This window comes from Perna viridis, chromosome 5 (genome assembly GCF_037379345.1).
Source record: "Perna viridis isolate PV_CMFRI_1.1 ecotype Kerala chromosome 5, ASM3737934v1, whole genome shotgun sequence".
Taxonomy (NCBI): Eukaryota; Metazoa; Mollusca; class Bivalvia; order Mytilida; family Mytilidae; genus Perna; species Perna viridis.
The window spans coordinates 36,950,284-36,968,849 of NC_142449.1; the positions used below are offsets into that span (position 1 = coordinate 36,950,284).

The following is an 18,566-nucleotide window of genomic DNA, read 5'->3' on the forward strand; positions in this document are numbered from 1 at the left end:
GCTCCTAATGGGACTAATATCCAGCAGGCTGTTGAACCTTGTATATTTGGGGATCAGTGTGGACATACAATTTATAATGGACACAATTTTTAGCCATTTCTTAAGCATCCAACTCCAAACAGCAACACAATAACAGACTAATTCCTGACAATATGCACATCTCCATATAGTAATCTAACACTCCATTGAGTTTCATAACATTCCTGCATGTCATTAAGGGGGAGTTGTGATCAAGGCATCAGACAAAGTCTTGCAGAAAAATGCCCAAGTTCTTACAGCCTTAATTTCTACAATTTTTGTCCAAACAAAAATTCCTTACAATATGCACATCTCCATATGGTCATCTGACACTCAAATAAGTTTCATAAAAATCCTGCAAGTCATTGAGGAGGAGTTGCGGACAATGCATTAGACCATCTGGTTATATAACATCCTACAATTTTTATAACAACGTTGCAAGCTGCTTAGAAAAAAGTTTGGACAGACGGATGGACAAACAGATACACAGACAGATAGGGTGAAACCTATATACCTCCCGAACTTTGTTTGTTGTGGTATAAAAAGACCCAAAAAATTAAAGTCCAGAGTATTAGTGATAATGTATAGTAAATGTAATAATGTATGTATAGTAAATCAAGCATTTAATTTCCAATTCAAACCCTACTTTCAAATCAAAGTTTTCATTCCAAAATTCTACTCCAAGACTCCACTTCTTAAAATAAATTTTACCGACATTCTACCATTAAATAGTTAAATAGTTCTCAAGTCTTTAGGTCTGAAAAGACCAAAGGTTTCAGAAAACATCTCCAATTGAGACAACAAACCTCCATACCATTTCTATACTCATATTCATGGCATGAGAGAAAGTGTTTAAAATCAACTTGCTGATGTCTCTACAAAATGGAATGTACAAGACTTCCTATAACAAAGGCTCTTCGTCTGCATTAAAGATTAAACAATCACTTCCTAACTGCATACACTGTACATTATTTATAAAAAAGTTACTTTTGACCCATTCATGTTTCAGAGATCTACATGTACAGGACATCACAGACCTCCGTCCCTATTGAACAACATTCATTCTCATCCATAACTACCCTATCATAAAAGACTACAGCTGTTACCATATGCTGTTTCTTGGATAGATGAACAGGAATACAATCAACACACACCCATATGTAGAGAAAAGTACCCCTGATCTGCTAAATACAGCCTTTTATGTAAGGCACAAATAATGAACAACACCATGTCAGGTGTAAATTCCCATTATTACCAATATTGAGTTTTTATTGTCTAGACTTTGTCTAGACTAAATCTATGACAAGAGAATTTCACCTACACATCTTAAAAGGCCAAAGCTCTGAGGAAATTTACACTTGGATGTTAAGTGTCATATTCCTTATTTAAACTAACTGAAACAAGTTAAGGCACAAGCAAAAGGTACAGCATCAGGGGTCGATCTCATGAAGAATTTTAAGTTGAGTTTTTCTTCTAATCCTTCCTCAACTCAAATTTCCACCAATCAAATCACTTTGATGATACCTTAGCCTGAAATGTTACCTATTACATATTTCAACAGGAAGAGTTACCAGTACTCATTTTTACTCTTGCCCTACTGAGCCACTGGATTATTAGTCCCTATATCAGTTTTGTCCCCGAAAGAAAAAAAACTAGAGAACAAATGAATGAAAAAAAAAAAGAAAAGAACAGAAACAAATAAGTGTATCTTACATTTTTTAAACTTCAAAACTATTTAAAGCACCCTATCTTTACTTCATCCAACCTTTCAGTAACTGAAACCAAAATAAAATGTTAAATCAGGTTCAGTGTATAGGATCTCAAAGAGGAATATATGGCTAGTCAAAAGTATTAAATACCAACATGTTCTGGACAATGTATCAAATTAAAACATAGAAAATAAAACAATTTAAATTTACCTTCTTTTGTAGATAACAGTGAAACCTGTCTAAACCAAACCCTGAAAACCTGAGTAAACCAAACACCTGAACAAATTCTACAGTCCAAAAGGAGTCTGGATTAGACAGATTTCATCGTATTTATATTTCAGCGACTAAAATCAATACCATTTTTTTCCCATGTACGCATTCATTACAAATACTGTAACAGAGTTGTTTGTATTCCTATTAAAACTTCTCATTTTTTTGTGCATTATTGAAATGTGATGCTGCAAATGTCGCCAGACATTTTACGGTTTCTTTTTGGTATAAAATGACAAATAACAACACTTCTACTATAAAAAAAAAAAATAAAATCTTAGAACACTACAAAAAGTATTCCAATAGTGACTAAATTCAAACTAAAGTACATGATGTAGCAGGCTGGTCATTTCCATAACTTTAAAACAAGTCAAAGGGATATCAGGAAATACACTTTATCTAAAAATAAAAAACATTACTGACTTATAAAAAATGATATGCAGATTTGGGATAAAAAGTCCAGTAACTCTGTAATGACCAATAAAACAATTTATATTCAATACAAAATTTGTCTCCCATTTTTTCTTTAATCCTGAATTTTGCGATACTGAATAATCTTTAATTGAGGCCTTAAAAAAGTTATCCTCCTTCAAAACCAAGTTCAAAATCGAGGAACAAAAAACAATAGAAAACCTCCCAAAAAATGTAAACAGACTCACAAGATAAGACATCATATCTAGATAAAATGCAGGTGTTCATCTATGCCTCTTGTAAATACATAATTCACACTACAAAATTTTAAGCATTTCTTCATAGTTGTAGGAAATTTCTGTCTAACAAACAAATTTGGAATTCAAAGCATGATTGGGCTGAGTCATAGATTTAATAAAGACACAGACTTAAGTACAAACTTTTAAAAAGAAAATATCATTACGTCAAAACTATAGTTGAACATTACGTACGCCTGTGCTTGTGCAAACTTACCACATCTTTGCCAAATCAAATTAGCCATCTTTTTAAAAATACACCTAGCAGCAATCAAAACAAACTTTTAAAGACTCACTATTATACACTATTAGTTGCACTGTAGTCTATACACCAGACCAGACACAGATTATGTAATATTATAATATCGTAATATCATATATAGCTCTTTACATTTCATTATATATTAAATGCATGGGAAACCATAAGATATACATAATTTATGGTGATTTTATTTGGTATTTTAATATAAAGAAACTACTTTGCATGTATGTGTGTTGCAAGCTGTTGCATTGGAGATAAACTATTGCTTGCTTCTCTAACTATTAACAGTACCACTTCAAGGTAAATATAATTTTAGCAGAAAATTGAATTATGATCAACCTGGACATTAATGAATCACACAATCACATGATGTAATCTGATAGAGATTTTCTCAGCTGAAATAAATATGAACAAATGTTTGGGTGGGGATTTGGAGCCGAGTTGTGGTTTCAGGTCAAGAGGTGCATTGGTGGTATGACGGTTTGTTTTACATAGGACAAACTGTAGCTTGGCTCCTATGCGTAGATTAGAATCCCTGTGAAAGAATTATTTGAAGGGAAAAAAAAAATCATTTTTCATTTTTAAATACTCAATTTTATCAAATAAGGTTTTTTCAAAGGCTACAAGTAATATTTGACTTATTTAACAGAAGAAATTTCAACATGCAGTATTTGAATTGAAGTACATTCTTTCCCATAGACAACTGCGTAATAAGAATATGATTACACAATATAAGTGTAGCAAGAGCATAACACCCACAAAAGATACAGCTTACATTCATATCATATCATAATCAAATACCAATGTGTGAAAATATGTCACAGCAACACTATGCCCTCTCATGTATTAATTTTTATTTAGGAGTGGGTGGAGTTGAACTGTCAATTTACAGATGATTATTTAATTCAAGTTATTGACGGAAAGTCCATGACTTTCTTCAAGAACATCAGAAATCATACCTTTGAACAAAATCTAAATTTGTTTTGCCCTTTGGAAGTATTGCACTGAATAACTGATTTCACTCTGGTAGAATGGGAGAAAAATGGAACACAACAGTGGAATGGACTGACAGACATAGAGCCTCTCTTGTTAAAATTTCTCCTCTGTACATTCATACACAGAGCTCACTTCATAAACAGAATTGTCCCCAATTTAAGCAATGTGGTATTTACTTATGATGTGGCATTTATAACACCTTTAAAAAGTGTTGACATCTTGTTAACAAATAGGAAAAGAAGTACTGTATAGACTACAACACATTGGGTGAACTGCTAAGGTATTTTTATTTTGCATCTACATACTTCAATGTCTAGGATGACTACTCAAGAATAGGAAATAAAGAAAGAGGAAAATGTCAAGCAGTACGTTCCAGGTTTAGGATGGAGACTTGTCTCCAAAGCTATAAAATAGGCATTGATATTTAAAGGAAGAACAGCACCAGAACATACCAGACTTCAGGTACATTTTGTATGAACGTTCTCACACTGGCAAAGCCTTTAAAGAAGAGAACTTGAAATCTTTCTCTTGGTTTTTTGTGGGGTTTGTGCTACAGGTCTCTGTGTATATTTCAGTTTTTTCCCTTCAACTATCACCAGTGTTAAGCCATTCTGGAATGGATACTCCCAAATGACAGAATAGTGTTGTTTTTTTATCAATCATAAATCATGAGATCTTGAAGCCAGATAAAAAGTGATCTATTTTGATCAAGAAATCTGATGTTAATTCTGCCAAAAAAAATCTTGTTATGGCTACACCACAAGAAACACTTGCCAAACTATTGAACAACAATATTTTACAAAGCAGCATGCCGGTTCTAAGCCAGACTGGGCTATAATTATCTTGTTGCCAGCCAAATCAATACACATTATTACATCATTAACATGCAGACAGGCAAGAGTTTAAAAATACCTGGTGGAGTGGAAATCATAAAATAACAAATCTGTTTTCTTATACCTGCTGATTTGAAGTTTCATAGACCATTACACAACTGTTTTTGATAGATATATAAAACCTGTTACATTTCTTAATCTACAGCTCAGCTTAAGGGTCAAGCATACTGGTAAATATAACCAAAACAATAAAGACGTGTAGTTTCAAAATACATAAAACTTCTTCATATACAACTTTAAAAGATCAGGCAGACTGAGATATGGAAGTAGACGAGCTGAACTTGAAACTAGGTCTTATTGGCCTTGCCTAAGTTCATAGTTCATTCATGACAAGATTATTTTTCTCACTGTTACTATTTTTATTTAGGAGGGGGGGGAGGGCAAGGAAAATGAGAGAAATAAAATATATGGAATAATATATGGTGAAAACTGTATGACATGCTATATCATCTTGAGATATCTATTTCTGAGGTCCTCAGAGAACTAGCTTCTAGTTCAGGAATAACAACTAAGGCAAGGCCCATAAGAAAAAGCTTTTAATTCAGGAACCAGAACTCGAGCAAGGCCCATAAAAACTAGCTTCTAATTCATGAATCAAAACTTGGGCAAAGCCAGTAAGAAATAGCCTCAAGTTCAGTAATCAGAACTCAGGCAACACCCATAAAAACAAGCTCTTAATTCAGGAGTCAGAACTCAGACAAAGCCCATAAGAACTAGCTTCATATTCAGGAAGTTAACACTTAAGTACAAAATAACGGTAAGAAAGTACACCAAAAGTCACCACGACAGAAAGCAGAAATAACTGGATAATGTTTTTAGGTAGAAATTCACTACATGTAGTAAAATAACAAAATATAAGTTTTACAGAAACCTTCCGAGTAGTTTAACAACTGGGTTCTACATGGTTTAAAATACTGTCTGGTATACAGAAAATACATCAACATGCAACTTTCTAAAATTCAACATGGTCTTATATGCTTTTTACCTATTTCGTGCAAGGAAAGGGCATTATATACAACTAACCGAGATATCACAAACCTGTACAACATGGTCAGAATACAATAATGCTGTCAAAAATTTTCAAAACAACTTGTTGTATACAATGTTTGCATGTTGAGTAGGACAAAAAAAAATTCATCCGACATCTCGAGACGATCTGCCTCAACGATCTGATAATATATAGTACAGGTATTTTTCTATACTTTTGTCAACAATTTTTGTTTAACCACTCCACCGTTATATCAAAATTGGGAAAAGGTCAAAAGGCATATAGAGAGACTATCTGATACAAAAATACTGGTATTTTCAATTGAAGAACGCATTGCATAACACTGTTTACATACAGAACAGAATGGTACATGTAATCTGACAATTGCGTAATTATTAATCTCTAAACGATATCCTAATGGTTAGTTCTGAATTATATGTGCTTTATGCAGGATAACAGTAATAAGACCCCGATTACAGTATTTTACAGTATTGCGTAATTTTACAAGGACCGGGTGTTGTCGAAGACCTTTCAAGTCTTGAGTGGAGATGCACTCAAACCCCCCGGCCAACTCAACATTCGTGACATAACATTGGTGTCAAAATTATAGACCACAAATTTTTCGGGTCAATTTTGTTTAAAAATATATTGATTCCTAAGTTTGCACCACCTTGCATACCATATGCAAAAACAAAACATATTAGTCAATATGAGTCTTAACACTATTTTATTTTGTTGAGACCCACATAAACAATGAGGCAAAGACCTACGGTCTAGAAAATACATCCTTGTCTAAATCAAGGACAGAATGTTACAATATAGCTCCATATTGGTAGCTGCCAACTCCAAGAGTTAAATGTATTATAAACAATTCAAAAGTACATAACTTTAATTTCTTTCAAAAGAGACAATAATCCAAAAATACTAATGCTGCAACTAAAAAATTCTCAAGATTTATATCCATGTGGTCACAATTTAATGAATTGACTAATATTCAAACCTAAAATTAGCAAACCTTGATTACCGGTAGTCTTAATCTGCTTTTAAACAATCTTGTTTTAATTAAGTTAGATTAACCCGACAATGTTGGCAAAAATAACCAGCGACAGATAGTCTGCTATGGCACTGTTTCAAAATCTATCCCATTCTTTTAATTTGATTTCTGCATATCAGTAAACTAAAACATCTTTGATGCTACAAGCAATTTAATGTTGCACAAATCTGAATGAAAACCTTTCACAAAACAATTTAAACCACAACATTGTCCTTGATGAAGGCTGTATGGAGCCTCTCCCTTGTTTAGAATGTCTTAGGATTATTGTTTCCTAGAAATTTCTCCTTTTTCCCCCTTACTATAATGCATTGATAAAGGAAGATATTGAAGTTAACTAACGAGTTAATATCAACAGGTTCAAAATGTTTTAAAATCCTGATGATATGCTTTGAAATTAACATAGTTTGCATGTGATGTTGGTTAAGTAGTTTATGCCTTATTTCTAATGGAGATTTCCCAAATTTTTCTTGATTTTATTTATATGAAACTGGACCGTGTCACAAAGATTTCTTTTTTTTCTCATATGTATTATTTTAGTTACTTTATGTTTTTTGTTGTGTTTGTCTTTTTTCCATTTCTGTTTGACTTAACTTTATTCATTTGGTCAACTTACTTGTTTATAACCCACCTCTGATCCTTGAGATGAAGGTCGTAATTGTCGATGTTCCACTCCTCCTCGATCACGACTGTTGCGCCACCTACGTAACATACGAGCTGTAGATTGACACGGACACACAACACAGATAAACACAGCCAGAACAGGCATCAAAACAACAATCACTATAATCACAACTATCTTTGATATAGCTGAAAAATAGAAATAGAAATTATTACAATCAATGAAATCATGGTAATCACAAAAATCACATTTTTCAAATGCCTACAATAATCTAAGTTCAGAATTGTATCAAAATAAACATAAATAATGTACTCAAAGATTACGCAGGCCAATAACCATTTACCACTCATAACCATCATAATGATAAAACCTTCTGGTCATCTACAGTCACAGGTTATCAAGATCACTTAACATTATTATGTTATAAATTACAATTTTAGAAGTACTAATCACTGAAATCATCATCACTGATGCTCTGAATTCCGTACTGTCTCTCAAACTAAATAAACCCATAATGCCCAGCATACTATTGATTCCAATACATAAAAAAAAGGTCAATTGCCTAGTCTTTTTATCAGAAATTGTCACACATGTAACTAATTTTTTACCTTTTCTGTCTGTCTCAACAAATAAATCTTTTCAAAACTGGGATCATTTACTAGGGGTCCATGTATTAAACTGCCAATCAAAGTTAAGTGAATGCGCCAGCTTGACCCCAATTATTAAAATGCACATTTAAATCTGTTGCACAATGCAGTTATATTGCTCCTTCTCAATTTCCAGAGGGAAAAATAGCAAAATGGGGTGTATTGTCACATCTAGTTTAAGTACGCAAAAACACTGAGACATTAATTTACAGATAACTGCCAAGTTGCAACGGGTAAATTGGGTTATTCCTCTTTCATCAGTCTTTAATTTTTTTTTTTTTTTTTTTACAAAATATCATTCCAAAAAGAGTTGCCAGTTATTTTTTCTTTTCCCAATGATGTGAAAACTGTCTTTGTACAAGGCAAACATAAAGACCAGTATCTATTTGAAATGAATATTGAGAACAATCATCATTATTATTCAATCTGTCATTTCATGAAGAAATCTCTTGTGTAAATATCATTGTTTGCAAGTTTTATTTTCTTTTCACAACAATGCAAGATAGTGCAAATGTCCTTATCAAGGCTATTTATTATGACTTAATATTCTGCCTATTGAGTATTCCTTGACAACAATTATATTATATCATCCAGGCACTTAAGCATGTCTTTAAATATGACAGGCTTGAAAACAATACTGTTGATGCAGAAATTATTGTGAATAATTAAAGAGAAGTACAAACTAGTTGGCTTCTTGAGTGGATTAATATTAGAATTCTAATTCAATGTAAAGTGAAATGTCAGGGGTCAAACACAATCCTTAAATTGAAAACATCTATAAGATACAGACCAGCAGAAAATTTCCAAACCATCAAAATATTAATGTGTCCAGCTCTGAATATACAAAAATTGCAACCAATTCTCCTACATTTCTTTTACTTGAAATAACTAGAAAATTGTCTTCCCAATCAGGCTGATTTGTGTTTTAAGGATAGAGCATAAGCAACATGAGTGACTCAAAATTATTGTCTGCAGTGATATATTTCAGAAATGCAGTTAGGAAGTGATTGTCTGAACTATTAACACAGGTACTACGTTTTAAAGGAAGTCTTGCAAATTCAATATGATCATATAGTGGTGTGTTATCAATAAAGAGTACAAATAGCTCCATCCATCATAGGCAAAGTCTAAAATTATACTAAAACCTTCAACTTTAGTAAAATATATTCATGGAACTAAAGTACAATCTAGCTAATATCAATCTTAACATTGGAGTTAACAAGAATTCTGTGAACCCTAATTTCAATCACAATATAAGGAAAATAAACTAAGTCCTCCATAAACTAGAAGCTGTAATGGAATTCTTTCTGAAAATGGATCCCACAATATGACATATCTACAGAACAGGAAGAATGTGTTTAAATCTCATGACACTGTGATCAGTAGTTGAAAAAAAAAATATGACGGAAAAATTGTTATGGACACAGACAAGGGTACCTCCATGTCCTTGGAGCGAGATGTAATAGGTCATAACAAATTTCTATAAAGCTGTTTAATAACTTTATTAAATATTAATATGAAATGAGATTAAAACAATTCAAGATGAGGACAGTGAATATGAAACCTATTCCACACCTTAAGAAATGTTAATGAAAATTCTACTTGCCAAAATTGAAAACTTAGGCTGTCCTTTAGTTAGTGCATGTTGAAAATACAATTTGGTTGTCCTATAATTAACTTCAACTTGTTTGAATGGTAACTTTAACTTGTCTGAATGGTAACTTTAACTTGTGCGAATGGTAACTTTAACTTGTCTGAATGGTAACTTTAACTTGTGCGAATGGTAACTTTAACTTGTCTGAATGGTAACTTTAACTTGTCTGAATGGTAACTTCAACTTGTTTGAATGGTAACTTTAACTTGTCTGAATGGTAACTTCAACTTGTGCGAATGTAAACTTAATTTTTGCCCAGTAATAGGTCAACTTTAAAATCAGACCCTGCTGTTTTAAATATTTATCTGATGCACAGTGTAAAATTTGAATTTTTTTCATACTTTTGTGGGATTAAGATTGTTAACTGTTAAACTCTAGATTAATTTAGCTGTTATAAATCTTTGCAATCATAAATATTGTATATGTTTTATAAATTCATTAATCATTTATGTTTTGCCTACACAGGCCACTAATATCTACTTTTTTTAAAACTTACGAACACAAGGGCAGGTATAAATTCTATATGGATATCATCATGCAATTGTGCTACTGTCTTTTAATTAGGCATATTTAAACCTAACTATTTTGTCTGATGAATACAGTGACTTAGACTGAATGGGGACTCTTATGTTCGGACAAAAAAACAGATTTGGAAACAAGATATTCCTCCCTGGAATACAATCCCTGTCCTTTTCATACCCAACAAAGCATAATAAAGAATAGGAATTCAATGTTAATACCTCTGATTGGTACACATTTTAAATGCTCAATAGGTAAAAGATCAAAGGCAAATGACACCTGTCTTACCTAAATCTGATTAGTAAGTCTAGCCAACCACATACTACCTGTGTCCAAAATCCGGTACAAAGCCAACATTTATCATGGTCAACCACAAAGCTCAGAGCAAACAAAGCAATTTTCCTCCCCAAACAAACACCTACGCTCATAAAAATTAATAGGAAAAGGAAGCATGAATAGTCATTTTTCTGGAGGTATAAAGTGCACTTCAGTCTATGCAATGTGTGTCAAAGTTTGCATCAGAGACAATGCAAGTATGAATATTCAATAATCAGTTTCCTGGACACAACCATAAATTAAGCCTCTGCATAGTAACTGTCATTGTTTATACTGGGCTGCATCAGTTACAGAATATGAAAGAAAAAAATATTGAACCTTTTGTGCATATGCCAACAGATGTTGGACATATAGAGTGTCAATAGATTTTACACAGAAATACATGTTGAAGTAAAATGACTCCATAAAAAGATTTATTGATGATTAACTGGTACGTAAAATAATCATAAAAACCTGTCTAAGCTATTCTCAGCCCTAAACTCTTTAACATGTAAATAAGTCATTTTAGAAGAAAGCCTCTGCCACAGTATAAAAATTTGGCTCCTGTTTAAGACTCATGTATTTTAAATCTGAGACCAACATTCTGCATATGAATGGATGAATTAAGTACTTAACCAAGGTCAGACAAGAGGGATTGAAATTACAGTAACACCTTTCTAAATTGAGCCAAGTATAACCAGAAGTTTTGAGATAAGAAACAAATGAAATTGATTTTGTTTTCAATTAATTTTTGGAAGCCTAAAGCATCTACAAAAGACTTCCTTTTAACTCTGGCTTCAGGACCTATTTTTATTAGATTTAAAAGTGAAACTAGATAAAGTGATGCCCCTGCATTTAACCTTCATACAGCTATATCATAACTCATAATTGTAAAAAGCACTTTGTCAGATGTGTTACTGTGTCTGTGAGACACAAATGATGCCCCCGCATGTGGTTTTGAGTAAAACTCAGCATAGCTGAACAGAACTTAAACTCAATCTGTAACTAATCATGACAGACTCACATACCAAAAACCAGTAAAATATCTTCAGCATTTACAAAAAAAAAAAAAAAAAAAAAAACGAAAACTATTATTTCAATACAATTTTTAAAAGTGCAGGGCCCATTATTTTGGTAAAACTCAGTGTAGAAGAATGAAACTTATACTCGATTTGTAACTAATCATGACAGACTCACATACCAAAAAGCAGTTCAATATCTTCAAGGGTTTACCAAAAAAAGTGTGGAAAACTGTTATTTCCATGGAATTTTTTAAGTCCAGGGTCCATAATTTTGGTAAAACTCAGTGTAGCAAAACAAAACTTTAACTCGATCTGTAACTAATTATGAAAGACTCACATACAAAAAATCAGTTCAATGTCTTCAAGGATTTTCAAAAAAAGTGCGGAAAACTTATGGGACAGACAGAATTACGGACGGAATTACAGACCAACGAAAATACGGACGGACGGACAGGGGTAAAACAATATGCCCCCTAACTTATCGTTGCGAGGGCATAAAAAAAGTTCTCACCGCTCCTGAAGAGTTTTCTCTAATAGTATCACTAAGAAATCTGAAAATTCTATTAATCCTCTGAGTCCTTTTAGTCTTTGAATAAACACAATTTGACCTACCAATACAATTTATCCACCAAATTAAGTAAGCATAGATTTTACTGTACCATGAATCAGTGCCAGTATAAGTTTATGTGAGACTGGTATGAAGTTATGATTCAGAATAAAATGATTTAAATTTTATTTGACCATCAAATTCTTAGCCAATAAATCTGGATGATGATTTTTATGCAAGACCTTTGTCACAGACCAAAAAATTGTGTATGACAAAGACCATTAGATATTTGGGGTATTTTCCCTTCATATCTTTCATTGTCCTGATCTATATATTGAGTTACAATGTGCAATTATCCTAGAGCACAATGCCACAAACTTAAGTACATTTGCCTTTTTCAAATCTTTTACACCTCTGCTATACTCAGTATCAACCCCATTTCTTTATGACAAATGGATACAGTACAAGAGAAATATCTTCTCACATTTGTAATGTGTAGTGCTCATGCTTAGTAAAATTTTCAGCCTACAAAACAAGCTAGGCAAAACAAAGTTGAGAAGGAAGCAGTTACAGGTCTATATGGAAATTGCAAAAATTGCCAGCAGGTGAAATTACTTCACACAGAAGCTGGTGGACCACTGTTTATAATATAAGCTTAAAGGCAATCAGACAAATGTAGGGTCACCATTTTTAATTAAGAATGATTAACCAAACTGAAAGTTTATATTTCACTATTGAGACTCTCAAAAAGAGACTATCTGCATTCATGCTTTAAATAATGGCTGACCTGTATGCACCAATATAATTTTATCTAAAATTAAACCTTTTTAAATGCCAGCTGACAGGATCTAATTTGAAATTTTGCATTCATTCCAGCTCATATGTTTTTTTTTCTTGGCTTTTTAAGCCAAACCAGTTATAATTATTATTAAGTCAACAGACCATTTGAGTATTTCAAACCATAAAATTTTCAAGACCCACCTCCCTCAATATGACATTTGAATACAAATACCAAATGTGCAAGTGCCTATGTACTCTCCCAATTTGACCACCAAAATAAAAATCTGCACTTTTAAAACATTCAAAATGTCAAGTTTTTCAACCTTTAACATTTTCATACAGTTGCATATTGTGTCAAATGTAAACAGTAAATTGAAAAGGTGAATTTGAGGTAAGGACTAAAATTTGTACAGTAAATGACTTTAAAATAAAAAAAAATAAAAATTAATTCTTTTTGAAGAGCCAAGATGTGTACCATATTTAGCTAACAGGTAATAAATTTTAAACACAAATTGTATCCCTAGGCATTAAAAGAATTACAAATCTCATACAGTGTGATGGATCGTGTCTTACAACTAAATTAAGTCAACGTACATAGAATCCATCTGTCTATTTTTCACAACAAAATTATGCAACACACACTAAGTTGTCTATATATTGTAAACAGGATATTTTTGCACCATCTTTTATTCTTAGTAATTTCAATCAATTCACATTCACACAGGCTAAAATTTAAGACTATTTGTCAAAATGTACTATAATCTTTGATGATGAAAACCTTGATGACAGCTTTGACTTTAGAATTTCATTTCTAACCAAGAAAATTTTTTTTTACATACATCTATTGAATATTCTCCTTCAATACTTCAAGAAACTAAGAAGTGGAACAGAGTGATATCATCAAGATTTAGATAGGGTCAAATAAAACACATGCAAATATTGTTCATATGAAATTCACTTACCATGAATTTCATGTGAATTTCACATGAAGGCTAAATTTAGTAAATTGCACATTAACTCTGTCACAAATTCAGGTGAAATTAGTGTGAAAATCATGTGAAATAATTTTGCCCATGTAAAATTTGGGAATTATTATATAAATTTTATTTCACAGTGTAATATCTTAATTTAATTTAACATATCCAAGAACATTTTAGACTTCGATAAAGTTAATATTTGCAACCCTGAAGCTTGTATATTGCCTGACAATATTTCATTAATATACATTGAACAGTTTGGGAAGAACAGCATGTCAGAACATGATAGTGGACAGACAGAAATACAAGGGGATTCTTATTTACCCTTCCAGTTAAACTACTCTAGGATATACTTAGTAGTAAAGGATGAAATAGGCCATCTCTCATAAAACACCAAACATTCAGGAGGGGTGTCATAAATTTAAAGTAAAAAATGGACCCCTATTGAACCTCAAATAAAATCTAGACCAACCTGAGAATTGACCCTCTGTAAAATATTCTATTTTATAGAAAGTGCAGAGAAGTCATTTTTTTTTTGTAAGACCTTTTATACTCTTTTACACTGCATTAATCAGGCGTAAAAAGCTATGAATAGGTATAGAACTACAACACAAAAAAAGACTCATATTTCACTATGCTAAAAATACTGAAAAGGTTATACACATGTGCAGAATATTCCACAAATGTAAGCAAAGTGAAATTCATGGTTGCCCACTTGACACAATCTTACATCATGCCTTTCATTAAGAAGCGGTACCAGGTACTTTTACCCCTCTAAACTACTATAAGATACCTCCAGAATTTTAAAATTTTATACATTTTTATTAAACAAAATGATGAAAAGTACCTCCTACAAAACCAAAGGTACCTGCATTGCAAAAAAATAATGAAACACCTGTTACATGTGATAGAAATTTTGGTCAGAAACATTTAGAGTGGTCAATAATGCGGCATATGAATTGAACATACATTGACTTGGTTAAAATTCTTTTTAAAACAAAACACTAACAATAATAGAAAATAGTAGAAAATAATAGAAAATACTTGTATTGATTACAGTACCATTATAAGCAGAACACAGGAACTTGTATTAGTCTTAGAGCGACAGAGGTTTTAGGGCTTACTCAAACGGTTATTGACACTGCAATTCTTTATAAATCTACAAAGGCTAGACAACAGCATACTTATTTCCTTGTGAAAAAGAGCCTTTTAATCAAGACTTTTAAAGTAACCACCTACTCAGGTCTAGCGAGCTGTGGTATAATACAGATAGGATCTTTTTCCTCTTGGAAATCCTTATAAATTTCTCTCCAAGTATTCTTCAAAAGGGCTTACCTCAGTCAAAGAGGGGATTTCATGATTTTTCAAATAAGTTTAAATGTCAGATCTAGAATAAAATTTAAAAAAAAAAAAAAAACAACAACAAAATCAATAGAAAGCATTAGTTTGAATTCAAATAGGACAATGACCCAATGACTCTTTGTGTTGTAGAATCCAAATAAAAACTGTGTTTGACGTGATTTAACATGCCACATGGTTTGTCTAGGCAAATCAAACCATGAAATGTCGGTCAAAAATGTAAAAACTTCATGTCATAATGTTCACAAGTAATATTACAATAAGCCTATTTCTGCATAAAAAATACCTTAGTAATCTCTGGGTTGAATGAAGGAACAGAAGAAACCTAAATTGTTTATTTTTTTGTTGGTTTTTATATTTTGCAAGGTGAATACACAGGTTTTCTCTGGTGTTCAAAAAGTTGAGACTATGAAGAATTACTTCGGTCATAAATGTCTTATTCATTTCGAAACTTCTTTATTTAAGTCTACTGATACTGAAATACTGCCATAGACTTAAAAATGGTAAATCAGTGGCATAAAGCTGATACCACTGATCTGTACAGTGTGCTCCTTTGATTCCAGTAAAGAATAAAATATTACTCTCTTAATTTTCATGTAGGAACACTGCTTTTTTAACTAAAAATGCCAGAGCATTTAAAATTATGCAGATTTAGGTAAAATTTTAATGACCTGATGTTAATATAATAGTTGAAGTTTTCAGGCTATAATGTGGGAGTGCAAATAGGATTAAAATACCTTCCAGTAAGAAAAGTAATGCATTCTTTGAGTATTCAGAATAGGATAAAATCATGCCCTGATAGAAAATTATGTAAGCCGTCTGGCCTAGTATAAAACTGGTTCAATATCGACTGTTGCCAGACTGTGAATTTGCATGAGGTAAACTCGTATATATGGATATGACCCAGCTACATTTCATTGGAACCAGTTGTACAGGCCTAGTTGTGTAGCAGAGATTGCAACCCTATTTCAGCTGTAGCAGGTCACAAGGAATTAAGATGGATAGCATTCACCCCAATCTGCTATTGCAAGCCAAAGAGATGTATTGTATTTCATACACATGCACTAGCACCTAACACAATTCCACTGAGCTAATGCCTAAAGTTCATGTCAAAGTTACATCACTCATTTTTTATGCATTTATTTATTCTATCCATGAAAGCTGTCATAGTACCATCTTACTGATAGACAGTGGAAATGCCAGCTCTGGGGGTATAAAGAGAATGTCATTACAGATTGAATGCCTGTTACAATTTTAATGCTGTCTAGCTAGAGATTAGTCCCTGTCTAGATTTCTGTGTAATGGACGACCAGTTAATAACCTATTGACAAGAGATCTATTTCAAATCAATGCATTTGCTATAGGAAATAGACAATTGTAATCTATTTTTGTGTGACAATTTGTTCACATTGTAACAACCTTGCACAGTCTATTTAAAACTTGCCATTGTGTCCACGAGGCTTAACATTCATGTTGTTAGATAAAAATCTCATAATTGAATAGGAATATTTTAATTGCTCAGTAATTATAGTCTTTGCCCGAATTAGGTTCGTTAAAGTGTTATTTCAGATACATGAGAAGAAAAAAAATTCTCTCATGCTACAAAAAATAGAAAACTTGCTAAGTTGCACTTATCTGAAACACTATAAGGAAATATTTTGTCTTTATGACATAATTTTTTGTTCAACTGACATATTTTCTGACTGCTGAGCTCGACATGAGTCATGCAGTCATCAAAAATGATATTTTCCCAAATCTACAACAAGCAGTAATTAATGATACATAAAATGCATGTCTTTTTGAAGCTGATACCAATCTCACAAAGTCCAAATTGATATAATAACAGGAAAACTTCATCAGACAAGGGACGATTTTGTAAAGCACTTATCTCCGCTATGGTAGCATATTTGTTCATTGGCAAAGCAATCGATTGTAGAAAATAAGCACAGTGTAAGCTTTATGTCTTGGAACCAATGACAGATATGGCTGCATAGAGCCAGACAACTAACAAGATTGCAATCAGACTATTGCCTTTATTATTTTCCACAAAAAGACATTACCAATAGGACTAGAGAAAGATCAAAATAAACACTCAGTCATGCCTTTAGAAGAGGATTACTGCAGTCGTTCCCAGGGCTTAATCTATTTGTCTACCATCATGAAATTAAGTTCCAATTTTCTATAGCTCCATATTAAATTTGTCTGCTTTTAGCCTTACTATGATGATGACAGATAAAAATACACAGGGCTGCTCTGAAACATGCAAACAAAAGATTGAGATAAATAATTTTGCTATTTGTTGTCTACTAATGGAATTAAAAGTTCCCACACAAAAAAAACCCTGGTTTTTCCAAATAAATTCACCACGGATGGTAAATAAACGATTCTTGTTCTGGTACAACGATTAAAACGACTGAAGAATAATGAGGCTGCTATGATTACAGAGTTTCCTATTGATGCTATAATTTTATTTCAGAATACTTTCATTAAGGGAAAATCAAGCCATGTTCAGCAATTATAGCATCAATACAATAACATAAAATTGTCACATCAGCATTTTTCTTTCTTCCCCTGATGAAACAAGTTTCTAAGATTAATTGGAAATGTTTAGAACAGATACTGCATTTTTATAATGCAATTAGAAAATAAACATCTGTATCAAACATATGCAGAAACCAAGAACACACATTTAGTAAATGTCATGATGATTTTATCTGTCCAAATTTTATGCATTTCGCACATACTATTTGATGGTCAATTATTGCCTAGTTAGGATAAAATTCAAAAGCTTGGGAATTAATAGGGCATTGAATCATTGGAATTGATAGTGAGAACTTTGAAAGTCAAGAAGCAGACAGAGAGAGAGAGACAGAAAAAGATACAAGTAAGAACAGAACCTCAGACTTTACTCCGCCAACCAAAAAAATCCACAATTGGAAGAGTAAAAGTTGAAAAAGGTGAAATTCCACTATAGATTGGGTAAAATCAGATGTAACTGAAAGATTATGACACTTCTGAAACATCAAGAACAAAGGGGCAATACAGTAAAACCTGTCTGAACTAAACCCTGAATAAATCAAGCACCTGTCTATACAAGTCCCTGAATAAATCAGTCTATACAAAACCCTGAATAAATCAAACACCTGTCTATACAAATTCCTAAATAAATCAGTCTATACAAATCCCTGAATAAATCAATCACCTGTCTATACAATTTCCTGAATAAATCA

General features: G+C 32.4%; 1 protein-coding gene across 3 annotated transcripts in view; it reads right to left on the reverse strand.

Annotated features, from left to right (window-relative positions):
* LOC148617307 (uncharacterized) overlaps positions 1 to 18,566 on the reverse strand; it is an 86,020-nt gene that overhangs the window by 10,873 nt on the left and 56,581 nt on the right. For 2 of the 3 annotated variants that reach the window (XM_088584924.1, XM_088584923.1), the window contains exon 5: positions 7,511 to 7,704. In XM_088584924.1, coding sequence (XP_088441050.1) covers positions 7,511 to 7,704 — 194 coding nt within the window. The remainder of the gene's footprint in view (positions 1 to 7,510; positions 7,705 to 18,566) is intronic. The other variant, XM_088584925.1, reaches the window with a different exon arrangement.